At 45.5% G+C, this 21,155-nt stretch overlaps 1 protein-coding gene across 1 annotated transcript; it reads right to left on the minus strand.

Moving 5' to 3' along the window:
- Positions 1–4,986: 4,986 nt before the first annotated feature.
- On the minus strand, positions 4,987–20,754 carry LOC136627297 (oocyte zinc finger protein XlCOF7.1-like). Its single transcript, XM_066602287.1, has 5 exons — positions 20,616–20,754; positions 10,817–10,911; positions 10,646–10,718; positions 10,458–10,555; positions 4,987–5,155 (listed from the first exon to the last, which is right to left on the minus strand). The coding sequence occupies exons 1-5, from the start codon at positions 20,752–20,754 to the stop codon at positions 5,120–5,122; spliced, it is 441 nt and encodes a 146-aa protein (XP_066458384.1). The 3' UTR covers positions 4,987–5,119.
- Positions 20,755–21,155: the final 401 nt, after the last annotated feature.

The raw sequence follows: 21,155 nt of genomic DNA on the forward strand, positions 1-21,155 counted from the left end.
TCTTAGCTAATGTACTTTGTGCAATGTCTTGGAAGAACAGTAATTTGTTGTTTTCAAATAGGATTTCTTTGACTTCTCGCGCTTTTTGAAGGATAGCTGTGGTATCCACATAACTAAGTAGCCCACATATAACATCTCGTGGGGGGAGCTGAGGTAGCAGTTCTGGGGCGAAGAGCTCTATGTATATGATCGATGGTGATATTTCCTAGTCTCTCTTCGCCTAGTAGGGTTTTGAATAATTTGTGCAGCCGCCGACTTAAGGACCTCAGTTGCGTTAGATTCCGGGGGGCCTAATTTTAACATTCTTTCTCCTGCTCCCATGTTCGGCTAATAAGTTGCTCTGTATTGCTTGGCTATGCTGAAATATCTCCTGTTAGGAGTTTTCAAGTTCCTCCACCCTGCGGCCTATGTGCTTGACATCCGTTTTGATATCAGCAAGTTCCTGTAAAACTGGGGAGATTTGGACAGTATTTTTTTGCTGAAAGATTGAGAAATTGGACCTTTGTCTCGGTCAGAGTTCACTGATCCGCAGTCCCTATCAGACTCAACCAGGTCTTGGTCAGGCAGAGTTTCATATGTTGCTTTAGGTTTTTGTGCCGCAGGCGACTGGTATTTCTTCTTTCAGTATTTGTCCATGTCTATTTGGTTTTTATTAAGTGTTGGGGTTTCTGCTGCATCTCTGCTCGTCTCTGTTAGTCTTAACGATCTTGGGTTGGTCTGTGTACTACAATTTGCTGAGGTCTCGATGGTGTCTACGTAATTGTTAGTTAAGCATAATTCTCTTCTGGCAGTGTCTTTGGGAGAATGGCATTGTAAGGATTTTTGGTATAGGAAGGATAGGACATTAGCACTAGTTGTGTGTCTGCTTCAGGACTCTTGTACTAAAAATTGTAATAATTGCTCTGCATGGGTTTGGCAATTTGGGTTTTACTTGTGACTCATATAATCTGAATGCCAAATTACTGAACCTTCTTGCAGCGTCTCTGTGAATATCTCCTGTGCAGTGTTCAGATGGGGGGGGGGGGTCAGAGAACCCATGGAGGGTTCTCCACACAAAGTTCGCGCTTTTTCCTTAAAAAGTAAGCCCCTTATCATAGGGTGAAGCAGTTTAGCCAGGCAATCTCTTTCTGTGACCTAAGTTTAATCATAGGTTTTCTAACAGTCACTTCCCTCCCCTGCCTCCTGTATTCCGTCCTTTTTCTCCCCTCTGTTAATTCCACTCTAACTGTACTAGGGGAATAAGTAGCTGTAATCCTCTCTCCTCCAGCCCTAAAATGGTGCCTCTACAGAGGAAGATGGATGTCTCTATGGGCTCTGGAGGCTGTGTGTTCTGTACTGTGCGACCTGCTAGAGGAGTGTTATGCCTGTGAGCAGGGAGGGCCAGATGGGACAAAGGGGTTACCAGCTGCTGGATGAGTCTATCTGCATTTACAGATGCAGTGCTGTGCACCTGACTGTTGCCGGCAGGCTGATGTGGAGTGTGTCTCCGTGGGTCACGGACTTACCATGGCCCACAGTGTCCAGTTGGAGATAGGGCGCCCTCCACTGTCCTGTGCCATCTTAGGTGGTAAGGGGAGGTGCAGCTGTGCTCCCTTGCAGTCACGGTTTTAGGTGCGCGTGGGTCCCGGACTTACCTAAGCAGCTCGTGGTCAGCAGCATCTGGGCTGAGATGGAGTTCCCCCTGCTGTCCCAGGCGGTGAGGAGAGCTGCAGCTGGGCTCCCCCGCAGTCGCTGACATGGGCACGCTTGGGTCCTGGACTTACCGTGGCTCGCAGTCGGCAGCGTTCGGGTAGTTATGGAGGTGCAGCTGGGCTTTCCAACGGTCACTGTCTTTTTGGGTTCACGGTCCGGCACTTTAGATCGAAGGTGAGGAAGCCGCACTAGGCTGCAATGTCTTTTTTGCTGTATGGAGCACAGAGGCACTCCAAACCACTCCGGGTGCTGTTAATGCTAGCTGGTAGCTGAGAGATGGATGTCTATGTCGTTTAAAAGCTGAAATGCCGCAATTTTAGAGGAACTTTCTGAGGAGCTGTGAAGAGCACGTCCTCGATGTTCACAAGCAAGGCCACGTCCCCACCCAGTCCCTAGTTTAAACACTCCTCCAACCTTCTAGCCATCTTCTCCCTCAGCACAGCTGCACCCTCTCTATTGAGATGTATCCCATTGCTACGGTAGAATGTGTAGCCAACAGCAAAGTCAGACCAGTTCTCCAGGACCCCAAACCCCTCTGTGCTGAACCAACTCTGGAGCCACTTATTTATCTCCATGGTCTTCTACTGCCTTTCTGGGGTGGTACCGGTAGTATTTCAGAAGATATTACTTTGAAAGTCCTTGCTCTAAGCTTACATCCTAGTTCCCTGAAATCATTTTAAGGACCTACCACATACAACTAACTTTGTCTTTAGTGCCAATTTGTACCAAGACCACTGGATCCTCACCAGCCCCTCCCAGTTATCTGTCAATCGGAACCGCGATGTGTTGAACTCTAGTGCCAGGAAGACAATACAATGTTCAACAATCTTGCTCTTTGTGACAGATGGCCCTGTCTGTCCCCCTAATAATTGAGACCCCAGTACTAGGACCCGTCTAGCCTGCCCTGCGCTCCTATTCCCCTTCTTACTGGAGCAGACATCCCCCTAGTAGTCAGAGGGCATGTCATGCTCAGGCAGTGCTGGTCCTGTAATGGCATTCCCCTCATCTGACAACTTTGCAAACTTGTTGGGGTATTCCAGTTCAGGACTAGTCTCCCTGGTTCTCTACCCTCTATCCCTCCCCCTGTCACCCAGCAAGCTGCTGGCTCATACCGCTTTCCCAAACTACCATCCACCCCCACATCTACCCCAGGGAGTGTTTAGTGAGCAGCAAATTCCTTTCCATATTGCCAATGGAGCTCAGTGTCTCCTGTGCAAAACGCTCACTGCTTTTGTACAGCAGTATGCACCCGGCTGTTCAAGGACTGCATAAATGGCACAAGATGACAGCATTGTCAGTCATGGAGTACATTCTAAATGGGGAATCGTACAGATCCCATGATGCTCTTTGCACTGAAGTTTCTTGGGCTGACTCCAAGGTGGCTGCCACTAAGTCAGCCAGTAGGCAAGACCATGGTGCTAAAAAGTCTTCCCCCACCCATCTCAGTGTTATATAAAGTTTCCTACTTATCGCTCCTTTCATTCAAAAGATATTCTGGGTGGCCCCGACCTTTGAATCACTGTGTGCTTACATATATACCATATATACAGGGTGCATATGCTGTATTTTTCTCGGCTATAAGATGCAGTTTTCAACTAAATAAAATGTTGCTGAAAATTGTATTCACCTTACTGTTTAAAGGCAGGAGGGTTTGATAGATCCAGAGCCCCCTGACCATTGCCTTAAATGGATTCTCCCACTACTAGCGGTTCAGCTTCCTATTCTTGGATGTTGCTCCAAGTAATAAATTGTTAAATTATTAAAGTGGGGCTTACTTTAGAGACACCCTGTATATAATAGTAAATACATGCATTCATATACGCAAACACACAAAGTAGTCCTTGCAATGGTACAGAGAAAGCAGCACGTATGTGTACAGGTACATCAACTTTCTGACAAATAAAACACTAATAATCCACATATTAAAAATAAAGGTTTGTGGGGTTGTAGCAGGAATGCAAATTTCCTAGTAAAGATATTATATGGGTCATCTGATACATTTGTGTATCTGCTAGGCTTCTATATACTGACTTCACATGCGCCCTGGAAGAGAGCACCACACTACAAGATTTCAAGGACTAAAAAAAAAAAAACAAAAACAAAAAAAATCTATATTTAAGGACACTATGTAATGAGAGAAATAACACACCTACTATGCTTACTGCATATAATGTTTCATGTTTATTTACCCGTTAGGATTGCGAGAGGTAGGAAGGGGTTTAGAAATGTATGTTTAGGTTTTCAAACAAAAAAGACAAGGCTTTTAATAAAAATCACTTAACTTAAAAAATAAATAAATAAATAAAAAGTTTACATGAGGTGTTCTTACTTTTCCACCTCTGTCCCTCTGGATTCTCCTGCAGTGCGGGTGACTTTAGGACTGCAGTGATAAGTAGTAAGGTTCATGGCAACAGTTCAGCATCACTGCTATGATAATAAACAAGGCTCTTCTCTTCCTCATATCTACAATACTTTTCCTCTGTGGATCCCGATCACAGTGGACGTCGGGGAAGAAGAAATTGGCTTCTGTCCAAAAAGAAATTAGTCCTCTTATTGGCTCTGTTGTCTTTGAATAACCGGATGGGTTATCTTTTTGCTCTAAGAAGATTTCACACATTACAAAAAAATAAAAAAAATCAGATTTCTTCTCTGTATGAATTCTCTGATGAGTTTCAAAATTTTCATCTCATTAGAAAACATTTTCCCTATATAGAAGATCAAAATGGCCTCTCTCCTGAGTGACTTCTTTGATGAGAATTAAGATTGACTGCACTAATAAAACATTTCCCACACTCTGAACATGAATATGGCTTCACTCCTGTGTGAATTCTCTCATGCGTAACAAGATATGACTTCCGAATAAAACATTTCCCACACTCTGTACATGAATATGGCTTCTCTGTTTTATGAATTCTCTCATGTGTAACAAGATGTGATTTCCCAATAAAACATTTCCCACATTCGGAACATGAATACGGCTTCTCTCCTGTGTGAATTCGCTCATGTAAAAGAAGATATGATTTTGAAACAAAATGTTTCCCACATTCTGAACATGAATACGGCTTCACTCCTGTGTGAGATCTCTCGTGCGTAACAAGATTTGATTTCTGATTAAAACATTTTCCACATTCTGAACATGAATACGGTTTCTCTCCTGTGTGAATTCTCTCATGTGCAACAAGATTTCCTTTGTGATTAAAACTTTTTCCACATGTTGTGCATAAATGCAACTTCTTTCCTGTGTGACATCTCCCATGTGTAATAAGTTCTGTTTTGCAAACAAAAATTTTCCCATATTTTGAGTGCAGCTCCAGATTAAGGTCATCATAGGACAGATCTGTACTGTGCAGTCCAGGATGAATGTTAAGGGTAGTGCAGTTTTCTCCTGGAGAGAGCTGTGGGATATCTTCATCCTCTACCTTATCATTTATAGACAACATGAAGTTAACCTCAGAGCGATTTTCTGTTAAAAAAAAATTATCATACAATTTGTTATCCTAATACAAAGTAGGAAAAATTTACATTCTTCTTAAACTGCAAACACAACTAGTTTGTGGTACTTTTTTTTTTTAAAACTAAAGCCAGAAGTGGATCCAGAAAGAGGACAGTGCCAGTCCATGCTTTATACTGTATATTTTTGAATCCAACCCTGCATTTGGCTCACAGCTCTGCATCAGAGACGGTGCGTGTGATGCCAGACTGATAGGGCACATTGATTAGAACAGACAGAATGAGGTCATCAATATGAATCTGTAATGGAGCTTTAAAATAACTTGATTGATCCTTTCCACTAAGAATTTAGAATAAAGGAAAAGAAGGTGCTATCATGTACGAACAATGAGAATGTTACTCTGTGCGGCCACTGACTCACCTCTACTATAAACCTGCAGAGCAGCAGAAAAATGACTTGTTAGGTCATAAAAAACTATGAGCCTTCCTCTTCTCAGTGATGTCGGATTGTGGACCTCTCTTATTTACTTTGTAATAAAATCCCCAAACCTGCTGCTTCTTGATGACTAGCCCTGTATTTAATCACATAACCTTGCTCCTGCTGGACTCTCCTGAACAGAGCGTCGGCAGCTGCTGCAGGTGAGGCAGTAAGAAGGGGCTGAATAAAGCTTGTGCGTAGTAAAACAGTAAACAAAGCAGAAATAGCTTTAGAGCATGAGATACGGTACAGTGTGTAATGATCTGTCTCGGTTCTTTTTCTGAGAACCAAGTCTGGACGCAGTTGTTATCAAAAGAAGCCCTCCCACACCTCCATTCGGAGACTTGGACAAAGGAACTGACTGTACTACAGCCGCCTAAATCACAAAGTGGATACAAGGGAGGACCAGATAACGCTGGGAGAAACAGACACTTGAAGAACATTACATATATATTCTCACACAACGCTGATTGCTGAACAATGCATGATTCTTAATGTTTTTCTAACCCAATGAGATTAACGGCGTGACTAATGATGCATTCCTTTATTAGAAGTATACCAAAGTCAATAAACACTCAGTGTATGGGCCTTAAGCAGAGTGAGCTGTATATCTGCCATGGCTCATCTCTACGTATCTGAGGAAACTGATAACTATCTCAAAGTTTAGTTCTTGGTTTTCCCTGGTGCACCCAGATACGAACTAATTTGGACCTTAAGACTTGAAAGGTTATGTGACCGTGTAGCGGTCCTTAACAACTGGCGTAGTCGTCAGGATTTTTATCAGTCGGGACTATTAACAGACATTGGACGGTGAGGAATTCTTATATCCATTGTGCCAGAATCAAGGACTGATCACCCTTTCATACAGCCCGGTAAGTATCATATTTATAATATGATGTCTGCCGCTGGTCTGTTCTGGCACAGTTGATTGTTGGTCTTTCTGGTCGGTCAGGTGTCTGATGTCCATATTATTAAATCACCGCTGGTAAAGAAGTTGACCTCAGGTCTTGAGTGGGCTATGACACCAGGGGACAGAATCTTTTAGAACGTTATAAATTGTATTGTCGAGCATACTTCTCAGGGACTTCTGATCCCGGTTGAGAGACGGCTTCGAGAGGTTTAGTTTATCGAACATACTTCTCAGGGACTTCAGATCCTGGTTGAGAGACAGCTTCGAGAGGTTTAGTTTATTGAGCATACTTCAAAGGCAGTGATTGAGCAGACGGCATCAGACGTGACAATTGTGATTACGTGATTGAGCATACGGCTTCAGACTCCCGGTTGAGAGACGGCTCAGAGTTTAGTTTTGCAACATGTTTAAATTAAGGTATCTGACAGTTACGTCACCGTGACAGGCGAATATCCCAATTAATAGCAAAACTCAAATCACCGATGGGAATCACTAGAAAATTAAAATATAACTTTTAATGTGTTCATTAAAACATGCGCGATCCACACTATTAAAAATAGTGCCTCTTGTTAGGTAGAATAGCACTGATACATTATGCCTACTGCATTAATATTTGTGTCCTCATATCACCTCTGACACTGGAGATAGTCTTTGTCACACTTGAGTCCCTTCAGGGATCATCTAGTGTATAGTTTAAGTTCCAATTGTGGATTGGTGGTCCCATGCAATGGACACTTAATCTCACACTCCAAGACAAAACACGTGTGTCACTTGATCAATGATCAGTGGTTTTTCGAGATACTCTAATTCAAACACACTGCTATCACACACAGAGACCGTTTTCGCCAGGTCGAGTTTGAAAATATTGGACACTCTAGATCCGGGCACTCTCTGTCATGGGGCTGCGCTATTGATTCAGGTACGGCGCACGATCCCCGTTCTAATATGAGAGTCCACTATTTGTTCATTTAATCCATGATGAACACACACCACTCAGTAGGTTCACAGGGGACAGTGAATGTACATTTCTTTTAGATCCACCCTCTGTTTGTTGAGTGTGAGTCTCTGTCACCATATATCTACTGCATAGGTGTTGATCACCACTCCTCTACAGAGGCTATCTAGATGTTGTGGTGGTCTATGAATATCCACTGACGAACATCTCAGTGCCCCTCAACTTTTTCACCACTGCAGTACAGAGGTCACTCAGTACGATTTATAACATGACCCCTGTGCTGCACTAGGAGCTGGCCTCAGGATTACTGACTAGAGGCTCACAGCTCTTGTCTATCACTGCCGTTATATCCCTGAGAGGGCAGGAAAGGGGCAGGAAAGGAGGGAAAGTGGAACCCCGGTCCGGAGAATATGAAGGGGAAGTGACATTGTGGTACAATTCCTCTAACACACACAAGTAGCCACATACACCTTTGACTACTGTACACTAGCCCCCTGTTTCAGGGATCAGTACAAATTAATACAATCAATAAGACTACACTGAGGGTGAGAACCCAACACTGCATCGTGCTAAGAGAGAAATAGACGCTCCATGTAGCAGTTTTGATCCACATGTATATATAGATGCAATAAGAGTGCCAAGGGGGGGTGCCAGATGATACGCCTATAATACAACAGAGCAATTTGTCCCCCAAATGGAGCTGTCTGAACAGAAGCAGGGGTGACCACTCTAGTTTTCCAGCCATTAGAATAGAATAGCATGTGTGTTGTAGATCCCTTCTGTGTCTACTAGGTCTTCGCGTTTAGTTAGTTAGGATTAATCGGCGGGGAAGGGATTAGCCCTTGAATAGCTGACAAACAATGATAGGTAGGGCATAGATCATAAACTAGAGATAGGGAAAGCAAACCTTACCCCGTCTTGTAGAAGTAATAAAGGTATTGTTTATTTTGAGACAGTTTCTAGGGGGAATTGAGAAGGTACAGGCTCATAATATGGAAGAATCTGTCTCAAAATGGCCGCTAGATACAAAATGGAGCATTATATGATGCGAATAAAGCAGAAATAGCTTTAGAGCATGAGATACGGTACAGTGTGTAATGATTTGTCTCTGTTCTTTTTCTGAGAACCAAGTCTGGACGCAGTTATCAAAAGAAGCCCTCCCACACCTCCATTCGGAGACTTGGACAAAGGAACTGACTGTACTACAGCCGCCTAAATCACAAAGTGAATACAAGGGGGGAGGACCAGATAACGCTGGGAGAAACAGACATTTGAAGAACATTACATATATATTCTCACACTACGCTGATTGCTGAACAATGCATGATTCGTAATGTTTTTCTAACCCAATGAGATTAACGCCGTGACTAATGACGCATTCCTTTCCTGTATTAGAACTATACCAAAGCTGTATATCTGCCATAGCTCATCTCTACGTATCTGAGGAAACTGATAACTATCTCAAAGTTTAGTTCTTGGTTTTCCCTGGTGCACCCAGATACGAACTAATTTGAACATCAAGACTTGAAAGGTTATGTGACCGTGTAGCGGTCTTTAACACTGTATTATCAGATGCCTCACAATGTGTATGTGGAATCTGTTAGCATACATAATGATCCTGGATCAAATTCATTGACTATTATCCTTCAATCACGTCTGCTGGGAGTTTGTTCCAAGGATCTACTACTCTTCCAGCAATGTTATATTTCCTGACATTGCTTCTGATCTTCCCTCAACTAATCACAGATTCTACTCCCTTGTTCTAGTGTTAAGCGTCCTAATAAATATACTTCCTTCCTGCACCTTAATTATACCTGTGATTTATATAAAAGGTTTCCATTATGTCCCCTCCATACATCTCTGCCCTAATATCCTGATACCCCCCACATGTAATCTATATACAACCTGTCCCCCCTCCATACATCTCTGCCCTAATATCCTGATACCCCCACATCTATTCTATATACAACCTGTCCCTCCATACATCTCTGACCTAATATCGTGATACCCCCACATGTAATCTATATACAACCTGTCCCCTCCATACATCTCTGCCCTAATATACTGATACCCCCCACATGTAATCTATATACAACCTGTCCCCTCCACACATCTCTGACCTGATACCCCCAAATATTGCATACCTGTGTTAGCATCTGCTGTAATTTCCTTCTCCGCTTCACTCTTACACAGGTAATCTCCCGTCATCCGCTCTTCTTGCTCCATTTTAATAGCGGTCAGATCTTCCCCCTGCTCATATGTAATAATTCAGTACATTACAACACATGAGAGGGAAAAAAAAATCAAACATCACTGGAAGAGGCCACCAAGATCTCTGAGATCATCTGTGACTGCAGGACCCGCATTGTCTCTGTACTGATTGGTGTTGAGGGTGACTTCACTATAACCAATGGTCCTCGTTCTTCGCAGCAGAACCTCCCTACCCCCATAACACCCAAGAACCGCCATCCGATTGGAAGATGAAGTACTGTGATTCATCTGTCCATAACACTTGCGTCCACTCACTTACAGTCCGTTGCTCCAAGCCCCATCACAGGTGCCCCTGTGCAGTCACTGCTGTGATGTTGTGTGCAGCTGCTCATCTATGGTAACCCTTCACATGCAGTTCCCTGTGGATTATTCTGGTGCTAATGCCTGTGTCAATGGCGTGATACCTCCTGAGTGAGTGTTTCAGCAGAGGAGCATGATGCCTTCATAGCTCATACAAGGCTTTGTTCTCCATGTTCTGTCAGTTTATGAGGTCTCCCCTTACATAGCTGCACCGCACACACCGGTCGGTTTCCATTTCCCAAGGAAATTGACAATAATGTACTTTGGAAGGTCCTAAAGCATTGCGATGTCCCGTACTATACTTGGATATGCCTGTGTGATACCCCCCTTTATACCTAAGGATTGCACATCTGATTTTTGTAACATAGTGTAGAGGAACTACAGGGCTCAGCATCATCTACCTGATGGCTCTCTAGAACAGTGGACTCTTCTTCTAGACAGTCCTGAGAATACAGAGGATGGGGACATCTCTCCAGGGGATTTCTTCCAAGAAGAGCACCTGTAGGAAACACACAGTGATGGAATGGATTGTATGTGATGAGATGATGGGAGTATCTAGGTGACCCTCCATGAAAGCCCCCCTCCTTACACGGGTGATTAATTCTTTTATCTGCCTCTGATGCTTCATCTTTAAATTCAACCTTAACAACTAGTTTTTCACCCTAAGTAAGAAAAAAAAATCCAAATTCATTTGGGTGTAATGTACTTTTGGTTCCATCATTTTATGGGCTTATCCTGGTGAGACTTTATAGCCATCTACCTGCTGGTTCTCTGGGACATCGTGGTCTTCCTCTGGACAGTCCTGTGGATACAGACAGGGTCGCCTCTCCAGGGAATTTATCCTACCGGCTCCATCTGTGGAGACACACAGTGACGGAATACATGAGCTCCTGTATATTACATATCATACACTTCGTTCATCACTTCCAGGGTTATCTATGAGTACCTGATAACGATGTTGTGCTCCTCACCGCCTGCACTGAGGTCCCAGTGCTTCATCGGCCGCAAGTATAAAGTGCCCTATAGCCCCAAGAGAGCAGTTTTACCGTATCATGCCACACTCAGTCACCTGCACCCCAACGCACATTTTGCAATAGCTTCCTCAAGGGAATCTCCCTGTGCAATCACACGGTAAAACTAGTTTATGATGATTGGAGTATGGTCCCAGTGTTCTTTTGATATGTATTTTAATTATTCGATGTTACCTTTATTTGAACATTGTGGATCTCTCACTTCAACATAAAGATTATGGCGAGTGGTTCAGAGGTAATTGCTGAACCAGTTGCCATAATCTTTGAAAATTCCTAAAGAACAGGAGAAGTCCCAGAAGATTGGAAAAGGGCAAATATTGTCCCTATCTTAAAAAAAAGGGAAGAAGGTGGATCCCAGAAACTACAGGCCTGTGAGCCTGACTTCTATACCGGGAAAGATCTCTGAACAAATTATTAAACAGCATGTATGCAAGTACTTGGATAAGAATGGAGTAAATAACCAGACCCACCATGGGTTTATAACAAACAAGTCATGCCAGACTGATCTAATGTTCTTCTATGACAGAATCACTGACTTGGTTGATCAGGGAAATGCGATGGTTATAGTATATCTTGACTTTAGTAAAGCATTTGACAAAGTATCTCATAGCATACTTATTGAAAAAAAATGACCAAATCTGTGATTGACAAGGCAACTGTTAGGTGGATTAATAAACTGGCTGAGTGGTCATACTCAAAGAGTGGTCATAAATGGCTGCACATCCAAGTGGAAGAATGTATGAAGTGGGGTACCACAAGGCTCTGTCCTAGGCCCAGTGTTGGTCAACATTTTTATAAATGATCTGGAGGAGGGAATTAATGGGAAACTGATCAAATTTGCCAACGACACAAAGCTAGGAGGGATAGCTAACACTAGGGAAGAGAGGGCGAATATTCAAAAAGATCTAGAAAAGCTTGAACAGTGGCCCGCGCCTAACAAAATGGTATTTAACAAGGAGAAATGCAAAGCTCTACATCTGGGCAAGAAAAATGAAGAAAGCACATACAGAATGGGAGGAATTGGGCTAAGTAGCACATGTGAAAAAGACTTGGGTATACTAATAGATCATAGACTGAACATGAGTCAACAATGTGATGCAGCAGCCAAATAGGAAAACACAATTCTAGGATGTATTAAGAGAAGCATAGAGTCTAGATCACGTGAGGTCATTATCCCCCTCTACGCTTCTTTAGTCAGACCTCATCTGGAATACTGTGTCCAGTTCTGGGCATCCCACTTTAAAAAGACAGACAAACTGGAACAAGTTCAGAGAAGAGTTACCAACATGGTGAGCGATATGCAAATCATGTCCTATAAGGAACTGTTAAAGGATCTGGCAATGTTTAGCTTGCAGAAGAGAAGGCTGAGAGGCGACTTTATAGCGGTCTACAAGTATCTGAAGGGTGTCACAGTGCAGAGGGATCAGTCCTATTCTCATCTACACAAGGAAAGAATAGAAGCAATGGGATGAAACTGAAAGGCAGGAGACTAGTGATTAGCGAGCGCTAAAATGCTCGGGAGCTCGTTTCAAGTAACAAACCCCATTGGAGTCAATGGGAGACATTTTTCAAGGTGACCGATGCTCTGCATAGGGGAGGGTGTGCGATTCACCTGAAAACATCAGAAAGTGATGGAAACACCACAGAAATGGATAAGGAACAGCAGGGGCAGCATGCATGGATGCATCTGAGGCTCCCAGGTCGCACTATAAAGCCAAATTGTGGGCAAGAGCCTGGTGGTCACCCCCTTAACAATTTAGTTGGGCCAGACCATAATCAGCAAGGCACATGCGCTGGCACATCGTAGCTAAGCACCACACTAGGTGGAACGAAGGCCAATCATCGCCTGCAGGTGACACCACTGCCTCTTCTGTGTTACATGCTGGCATTTCTGTCCAATCCCACCCAGGACACAGGCACGAGCCTGCATCCACAGCGTACTGACATTTTTCCCAGTGCAGTGTCCAGCTGTCCCTATCCAAAACGGGGTAAGGCGCACCCCTTCGCCTACTCAGTAGTTCACAGCGTACTGAAATTTTTACCAGCGCAACGTTCAGCTGTCCTCATGCCACACCACCCTCATGTCTATTTATAAGTGCGTATTGGATAAGGAGGAACAGGAGACACACACTGCAGATGGTTGGCAGGGCCTGCCAGCGACCCTCTTTGAAATTGTGGGCGATAGCGTACAATGTTGATGAGAATTGCTGATAAATAACGTATGATCATAATTCCAATCCCATGCGACCTCCGTCACTAAATTTCATGAGCCACAAACGTGGGCATAAAGGGGACTCAAATGCCAGTACTTCTACACATCTCCACAATTCAACAACCTATTCGAAAACAAAAGATTTTTTTACTCAGAGTGCAGGTGAACCCTTGAAACATTTGTTTACCAAGAGTATAGGCGAACCCCTGAAACAATTGCTCTACCAAGAGTATAGGCGAACCCTTGAAACAATTGCTTTACCAAGAGTATAGGCGAACCCCTGAAACAATTGCTTTACCAAGAGTATAGGCAAACCCCTGAAACATTTGTTTACCAAGAGTATAGGCGAACCCCTGAAACAATTGCTTTACCAAGAGTATAGGCAAACCCCTGAAACATTTGTTTACCAAGAGTATAGGCGAACCCCTGAAACATTTGGTTACCAAGAGTATAGGCGAGCCCCTGAAACATTTGTGTACCAAGAGTATAGGCGAGCCCCTGAAAGATTTGTGTACCAAGAGTATAGGCGAACCCCTGAAAGATTTGTGTACCAAGAGTATAGGCGAATCCCTGAAACATTTGGTTACCAAGAGTATAGGCGAGCCCCTGAAACATTTGTGTACCAAGAGTATAGGCGAGCCCCTGAAAGATTTGTGTACCAAGAGTATAGGCGAACCCCTGAAAGATTTGTGTACCAAGAGTATAGGCGAACCCCTGAAAGATTTGTGTACCAAGAGTATAGGCGAACCCCTGAAAGATTTGTGTACCAAGAGTATAGGCGAACCCCTGAAAGATTTGTGTACCAAGAGTATAGGCGAACCCCTGAAAAATTTGTGTACCAAGAGTATAGGTGTATCCCTGAATGATTTGTTTACCCAGAGTGCAGGTAAACCCCTGAAATATTTTTTTTAACATAGAGCTCGTACTTGCTTAATGGGATCCAGGTGGCGGTCCACAGACAGGCAAGCTACCGCCTGTCCCAGCCCCTGCCACTCCCCGGGGTTTTTTTTAACCAGTGCCCCAGGGAAAGACAGCATGTACTATGAAGAAATTAGAGTGGCCAAACCAGGACAATTCATTCTGTCTCGGTGTCAGATAGCTGGACACTGCACTGGGATACATTTGTGGACTCTGTGGGCATATGAAGCTGGACCAGCAAATTTGCTGAACTCTAGTGGTGAACCTCTTCAAAATTGGGGGTGAGAATCTGGAGGCGGCCCCAGAAAAAATTGTTTTGACAGAGCCTGGAGGCAGCCCTCCGAAAAAAATAGTTTACACAGAGCCTTTTAGCCCTCTGAAGAATTGGCTGCTCAGCGTGCTGACATGCTGGTTTAGGAGGGGGAAGAGGAAGATCAGAGAAGGATAGACCAAGCTACTTCTGCCCTTTTTTAGGGTGATAGAGGGTGCATGGTTCTCCAGTTACAGCTTCAAGATACTTTATGTTAAGCTGCTTTCCACCGGTGGAGAAGAGAAGTCTGGGGAAATCCAGGCTTTGTTCATCTTAATAAGTGTAAGCCTGTCGGCGCTGTCAGTTGACAGGCGGGTACGCTTATCCGTAATAATCTCCCCAGCAGTACTGAACACCCTCTCTGATAACACGCTAGCGGCAGGGCAGGCCAGCACCTCCAAGGCGTACAGCGCAAGTTCGTGCCATGTGTCCAGCTTTGACACCCAATAGTTGTATGGAGCAGAGGGATCACGAAGGATATTGGTACAGTCGGCTATGTACTCCCTTACCATATTTTTACACTGTTCCCTCCTACTCAGCCTAGACTGGAGAGTGGTGACACAGTCTGGCTGGGGTGCCATAAAACTGGCAAAGGCCTTGAAGAGTGTTCCCCTGCTACTAGGCCCTCGGAACTGCGCCTTCTGCCACTAGTGCTGTCAGATGGAAAGTTTAGCATCACTTTGTCCACCAGGGCCCTGTAGTATTGCATCACTCTCATACTCCTTTCCTCATTGGGAATGAGAGTGGAAAGGTTCTCCTTATACCGTGGGTCGAGAAGGGTGAACACTCAGTAATCCATGTTGGCCAGAATCCGTCTAACGTGAGGGTCACGGGAAAGGCAGCTTAACATAAAGTCAGCCATGTGTGCCAGAGTCCCAGTACGCAACATATCGCTGTCCTCACTAGGAGGATGACTCTCAGTCTCCTCCTCCTCCTCTTCAGCCCATACACGCTGAACAAATGTGAAGGAAGTAGGATGAGTACCGTCTGCAAAGTGGGCAGCAGTCTCTTCCGCCTCCTCCAATACGCACTGAGAAACAGACCTGAGGGTGGTCTGGCTATCAAGCGATGTATTGTCATCCCCCATCTCCTGTTCTATCCACAACGCATCGGCCTTAATGCTTAGCAACGACCTTCTTAGCAGGCAAAGCAGCAGGATGGTTACGCTGATAATGACCGCATCGCCGCTCACCATTTGTGTTGACTCCTCAAAGTTTCCCAAGACCCGACAGATGTCACACATCCATGCCCACTCCTCTGTGAAAAAGTGCAGAGGCAGACTACCACTCCGGCGGCCATGTTGCAGCTGGTATTCAACAATGGCTCTACGCTGCTCTTAAACCCTGGCCAACATGTGCAAAGCTGAATTCCAGAGCATGGGCACGTCGCACAACAGTCGGTGCACTGGCACCTGGAAGCGCTGTTGCAGTGTCCTAAGGATGGCAGCATCTGTGGTGGACTTTCTGAAATGTGCACACACACGACGCACCTTGCGGAGCAGCTCAGACAAATTGGGGTAGTTTTTAAGAAAGCGCTAAACCACCAGATTGAACACGTGGGACAGGCATGGCACGTGTGTTAGTCTGCCAAGCTGCAGAGCTGCTATGAGGTTACACCCATTATCACACATGACCATGCCTGGTTGGAGGTTCAGCTGCGAAAGCCAAAGATCAGTCTGCTCCGTCAAACCCTGTAACAGCTTTTGGGCGGTGTGCCTCTTGTCACCTAAGCTCAGTAGTGTCAGCACGGCTTCCCCACGGCAGTGCTGCAGTGCCTCGACCTACCGACTGAAGGCAACGTGCTCACAGATGATAATTGAGAGGTGAAGGAGGAGGAGTGGGGGGGGGGGGGGTGGAGGAGGTGGCATAACAAGCTGGAGAAACCATGACTAAGGTAGGACCCGCAATCCTTGGTGTGGTTAGAACGTGAGCGGACCCAGGGGGGGTCAGACTCGGTCCCAGCCTTCACCAGGTGAACCCAATGTGCCATCAGGGAGACGTAGTGTCCCTGCCCGCCAGCACTTGTCCACGTGTCAGTGGTTAAGTGGACCTTCCCAGTAACCGCGTTGGTGAGGGCACAGTTGATATTCCGTGACACGTGCTGGTGTAGGGCGGGGACGGCACAGCGGGAAAAAATTGTGGCGACTGGGGACCAAGTAGCGAGGGACGGCAGCCAACATGAGGTTGCGGAAAGCCTGTTTCTACCAGCATCTCCAGGCTCAGCATTTTGGAGATATGCAAGTTTAGTGATTGTGCATGCAGGTAGGTGGCTGCATATTTGTGCTTTTGCTCTAATGTTTGTGTTATGGACAGCTGAACGCTGGGACACATTGGTGGAGGCAGTGGAGGACCGTGCAGGTGAAGGGGTGGGTGCAGTGCGGAAGATGCTCGTGCCTGCGTCCTGGGAGGGGGATTGCATCTCAGTGCCAGCATGTGACACACGGGAAGAGGCAGTGGTGTGACTCGCTGGCGGTGAATGGCCTTCGTTCCACCTTGTCAGGTGCTTAGCTATCATATGCTTACACATGCTGGTGGTGTTCAGGCTGGTAGTGGTGGCTCCCCTGCTGATCTTGGGGCAGCACAGGTTGCATACCAGTGTTTTTCGGTCATCCGCGCTCTCATTAAAAAACCTCCAGACCGTCAAACACCTAGCCCTCTGCATGGGAGCTTGCAGTGAGGAGGTGCTGTGGGGAACAGTTGTGGGATTACTTGCTCTGGCCATGCTTCACCCTCTGGCCACCCCACTGCCTCTTCCAGCCTGTTCTTGCGCTGCACTTGCCTCCCCCTCTGAAGCCCTGTCTTCAGTATGCCTACCAACCCAGGTCGGGTCAGTCACCTCATCATCCACCAACTCTTCCTCTGAATCCTCAGTCTGCTCCTCCCTCGGACTTACTGCCCTAACAACAACCTCACTGACAGACAACTGTGTCTCATCATCATCAACAAATACCTCTTAGAAGTCCCCACCCTCATCACGCTGAAACTGTGAAAGTTCCACATTTTGGGCATCGGTCACGACAAACTCCTCAGGTTGCTCATGAACTGTTGTTTGCCACTCAAGAAAGGGACCCGAGAACAGTTCCTGTGAGTATGCCTGTTCTGAATCTCTCTTTTTCGTGGAGTGACCAGGCTGGGGAAGGAGGATCAGCATCAGGATACACAGGTCCAGTCCCTTGGCTAGCGTGAGTGGACTGCATGGAAGACTGGGTGGTGGATAAATTACTGGACGCGTTATCCGCTATCCACGTAATCACCCGATCGCACTGTTGTGGTTTTTATAATGGTGTACCACGCAGACCTGCAAACTATGAGATGAAGCTAGGGAGCGTAGATACACGGCGTTCTACTTCTCCCTCAGCAGCAGGCACTGTTTCATCCCGCCCAGGACCTCTGCCTCTGCCTACACCCTCATTTGGACGCCCACATCCACGTCCTCGACTCTTACCCCTAGCGTTTATCATGTTGTATAATGCACTGCGTCAAAATGCTACGCCAACTGCAAGGTATTTTGCGTATGCTTTAAGCCAAAAATAGACAGTGTAAACTGCGTACAGTCTTGTTATATAGTGTGGATCGACAGGACGCACACAGGGGCATTTGGCGTATGCTTTAAGCCAAAAAGAAATTTAAAAAAATGAAAAATGAGGAGTTTTGTTAGTTCCTATATAGTCTGTGTACACCAGTAGCAGTATACTGTATAGAATCAGTAACTGTATGCAGTATACAGCCGGGATGCTTGCGAATGCTTTGTGCGCACTACTGGTCCGAGCCAGCCAAACTGATGATGTACAAAAGTGGAGTTGTAGTCCTAAAAAGGGCTGTTGGGTTCTTTGCAGATGGTTCCCTGCCTAAATGCTCCTTCTAACCTACACGAACTCTCTCCCTCATTCACAGCAGCTCTGTCCCTCATATAATCCAGCCTCCGTGTGAGGCGAGCATCAGGTGACCTGAGTTTTTATGCTCCTAGGTCACATGTTCTGGTCAGCCAGTCACTGCTATAGACGTGCACAGGGTTGGCACGTCATAGCAGGAGTTTCCAAAGCCTTCCCTGCATGTTTATTGGCTAAAAAGCCGCTAAACATGTGGGGAGGAGAGGGTGAAATTTTCTCGAACACCGCGTGGTGCTCGCTCGAGTAACAAGTACCTTTGAGTATGCTAATGCTCAAACGAGCATCAAGCTCAGACGAGCATGCTCGCTCATCTCTAGAGGAGACAGATTAGATATTAGATAGTGAGGGGGATCAATGAGTGGAACAGGGTGCCACTGGAGGTGAGAAGTTCCCCTTCAATGGATGTCTTCAAACAAAGGCTGGACAGACATCTGTCTGGGATGATTTAGTGATCCTGCATTGAGCAGGGGGTTGGACCCGATGACCCTGGAGGTCCCTTCCAACTATACAATTTTTTGATTTAATGACATAACTGATGATTAGAGACTCCAATCACAGTCATAATCAAAGTGATGACTGTTCATCCTACTGACTGTATACTGTAGCATTATTTAGTAGACCATAGTGGGTAATGATAATCACACTGTCCTCCCAACAGACAGAGATGGTACTGGTTCTAGCTAGTTGCACTTGTTTGGTTCACAAACACCGTGGCTCAGCCAATCACAGCCATCCCTTACTGGAGGGATTTTGATCTTCCAATCCAGGAAGGGCTGACAGAAGACGAGTGTCAGGGAAGGGAAGAAGACATGCTTGAGATGACAGCGCCTCTTAGGTGATGTATTATTTTTAGTTTTTTTAGTGCATCTAGGGCTTATTTTTGATGTAAGGCTTATATTTCAAGCCAACTCCCGAAAAATCTATGCACGTGGTGCTACAGAGTTGTGCGACTTTGTGCCAACATAAAATGGCATTATCGCCACCAGAAAACGCAGCAATATTACACGGACCACCGATGCGATATCTCTGAGATTTTCTCGTGATGAAATCGCATCACCTGTGTGGATGCACCCTAGTATGCATAGTCTGTCACACTCTGGAGGTCTAATATAAGGTGAGGGGGAGGCAGGAATGGAAAAATGTGTTTTAGCTCGAGTAGCCCTTTAGGCTTACATAAGTACAAGGTTTTATATTTAATTTTTAATTGCACAAAGCTGTCAAAATAAGTAAAAGAAAGCTATAAAAAAACAAAAACAAAAAAAACATGAATATAGATAATTTAAAAGAAAGCGCCCCGACATGTTCCTACTTTGTCCGTATATCATTTTGCTAGCATCGCACATCTGGTGTGAAGAGCATACATGTTGCGTCCTATGAACGTGCAACCTCAATAACATAAATCAAAGGCACAATCGTGCATAAAAAACACAAAATAAAAGGGGGAATTCTCTCCCTATACTCCCCTAGCCCGGGAGGGGGCCCTGCCTGCTCGGCAGACCGACCGCACTGATAAGTGCGAGCCTGCACTCGTGCCTGGGCCACTGACCAGTCCCTATCTGAGAGCCCTAGCACAAAACAAAAAGAGAAACAAAAACCAAACCAAACAGCAAAGCACTTAGCTTAAAATGAAGAGCTTCCACCACTCTGTGTTGCACCGTCGCTGTCCAACATAGAACTGAAGTGATTGACCAGCACAGGGGTCAATGCTAGCACAGTTTAAATAGCAGCTGAGCTAGTCAGCACCAGGTGCTGAATGACATTACTCTTCCCACTACCACACCCCTCAGCTCCGGGAGGAGCAAGGGCACACCCAAAACCTGGTCTGGCTTGTAAGCAGGGTGCAGGCCTCAGAACGGCTGCAACAATACAGGCCATAGCATACTTTATTGGGGGACACCTCTGCATAGTATGGGGTCGTCTACTCTACCAGCACAACAGCTGCCAATAGTAAAACACGTTTAGCATCAGTCATGTGAACGGAGCTCCACGGGAATGTCCGACCTACATGGCAGTCATAGGGCTTTGATGTGATGTGAATGGAGCCCGAAATCAGGGGGCTCCTATATTACATGTCATTGCAGGCACATCCATATACATCGTACATGATGGTATTAAAGCTTCAACATGGCTGCCAGTGCTAGACCGTACCTACAGTAAGGGGCAACAAGACTGCCTATAAATATATCAGTCTCTTCTTACCTTGTGATGTGAGCGGCCGGTGGTCCTCCATCATGGCGTCCTTGTACAGATCCCGGTGTCCTCCTATATACTCCCACTCCTCCATGGAGAAATAGACGGTGACATCCTGACACCTTATAGGAACCTGACAACACAACATACAGTCATCACCCAGGCCCTCCTGTTACTGTATAATGTCCCCCACATTCCCCGCAGCGTCACCTCTCCGGTCAGCAGCTCCGTCATCTTCTTGGTGAGCTCTAGGATCTTCTCCTTATTGGTCAGTGGGTGCGGGGGAGGCTCTGTGATGGGGCCCGGGGTCCGGCTCCATCCTCCTGACTCCTGGAGATGGATGATGGGAGTCACAGAGTCACCGGATGTCTTCTTCACTGCAGTGTAATCCTGTGTATGGAGAGATAATCAGGGGAAAAATCCTTCTTCACTCCAAATGTGGTAATCAAAATAAATCATCCATCTTTAGTAATCAGACTAGATGGACCATGTGCTCTCCACCTGCCATCATCTTCTATGTCTCTATATAGGTATCAGACTAAATGAACC

Source organism: Eleutherodactylus coqui, chromosome 5 (assembly GCF_035609145.1).
Source record: "Eleutherodactylus coqui strain aEleCoq1 chromosome 5, aEleCoq1.hap1, whole genome shotgun sequence".
NCBI lineage: Eukaryota > Metazoa > Chordata > Amphibia > Anura > Eleutherodactylidae > Eleutherodactylus > Eleutherodactylus coqui.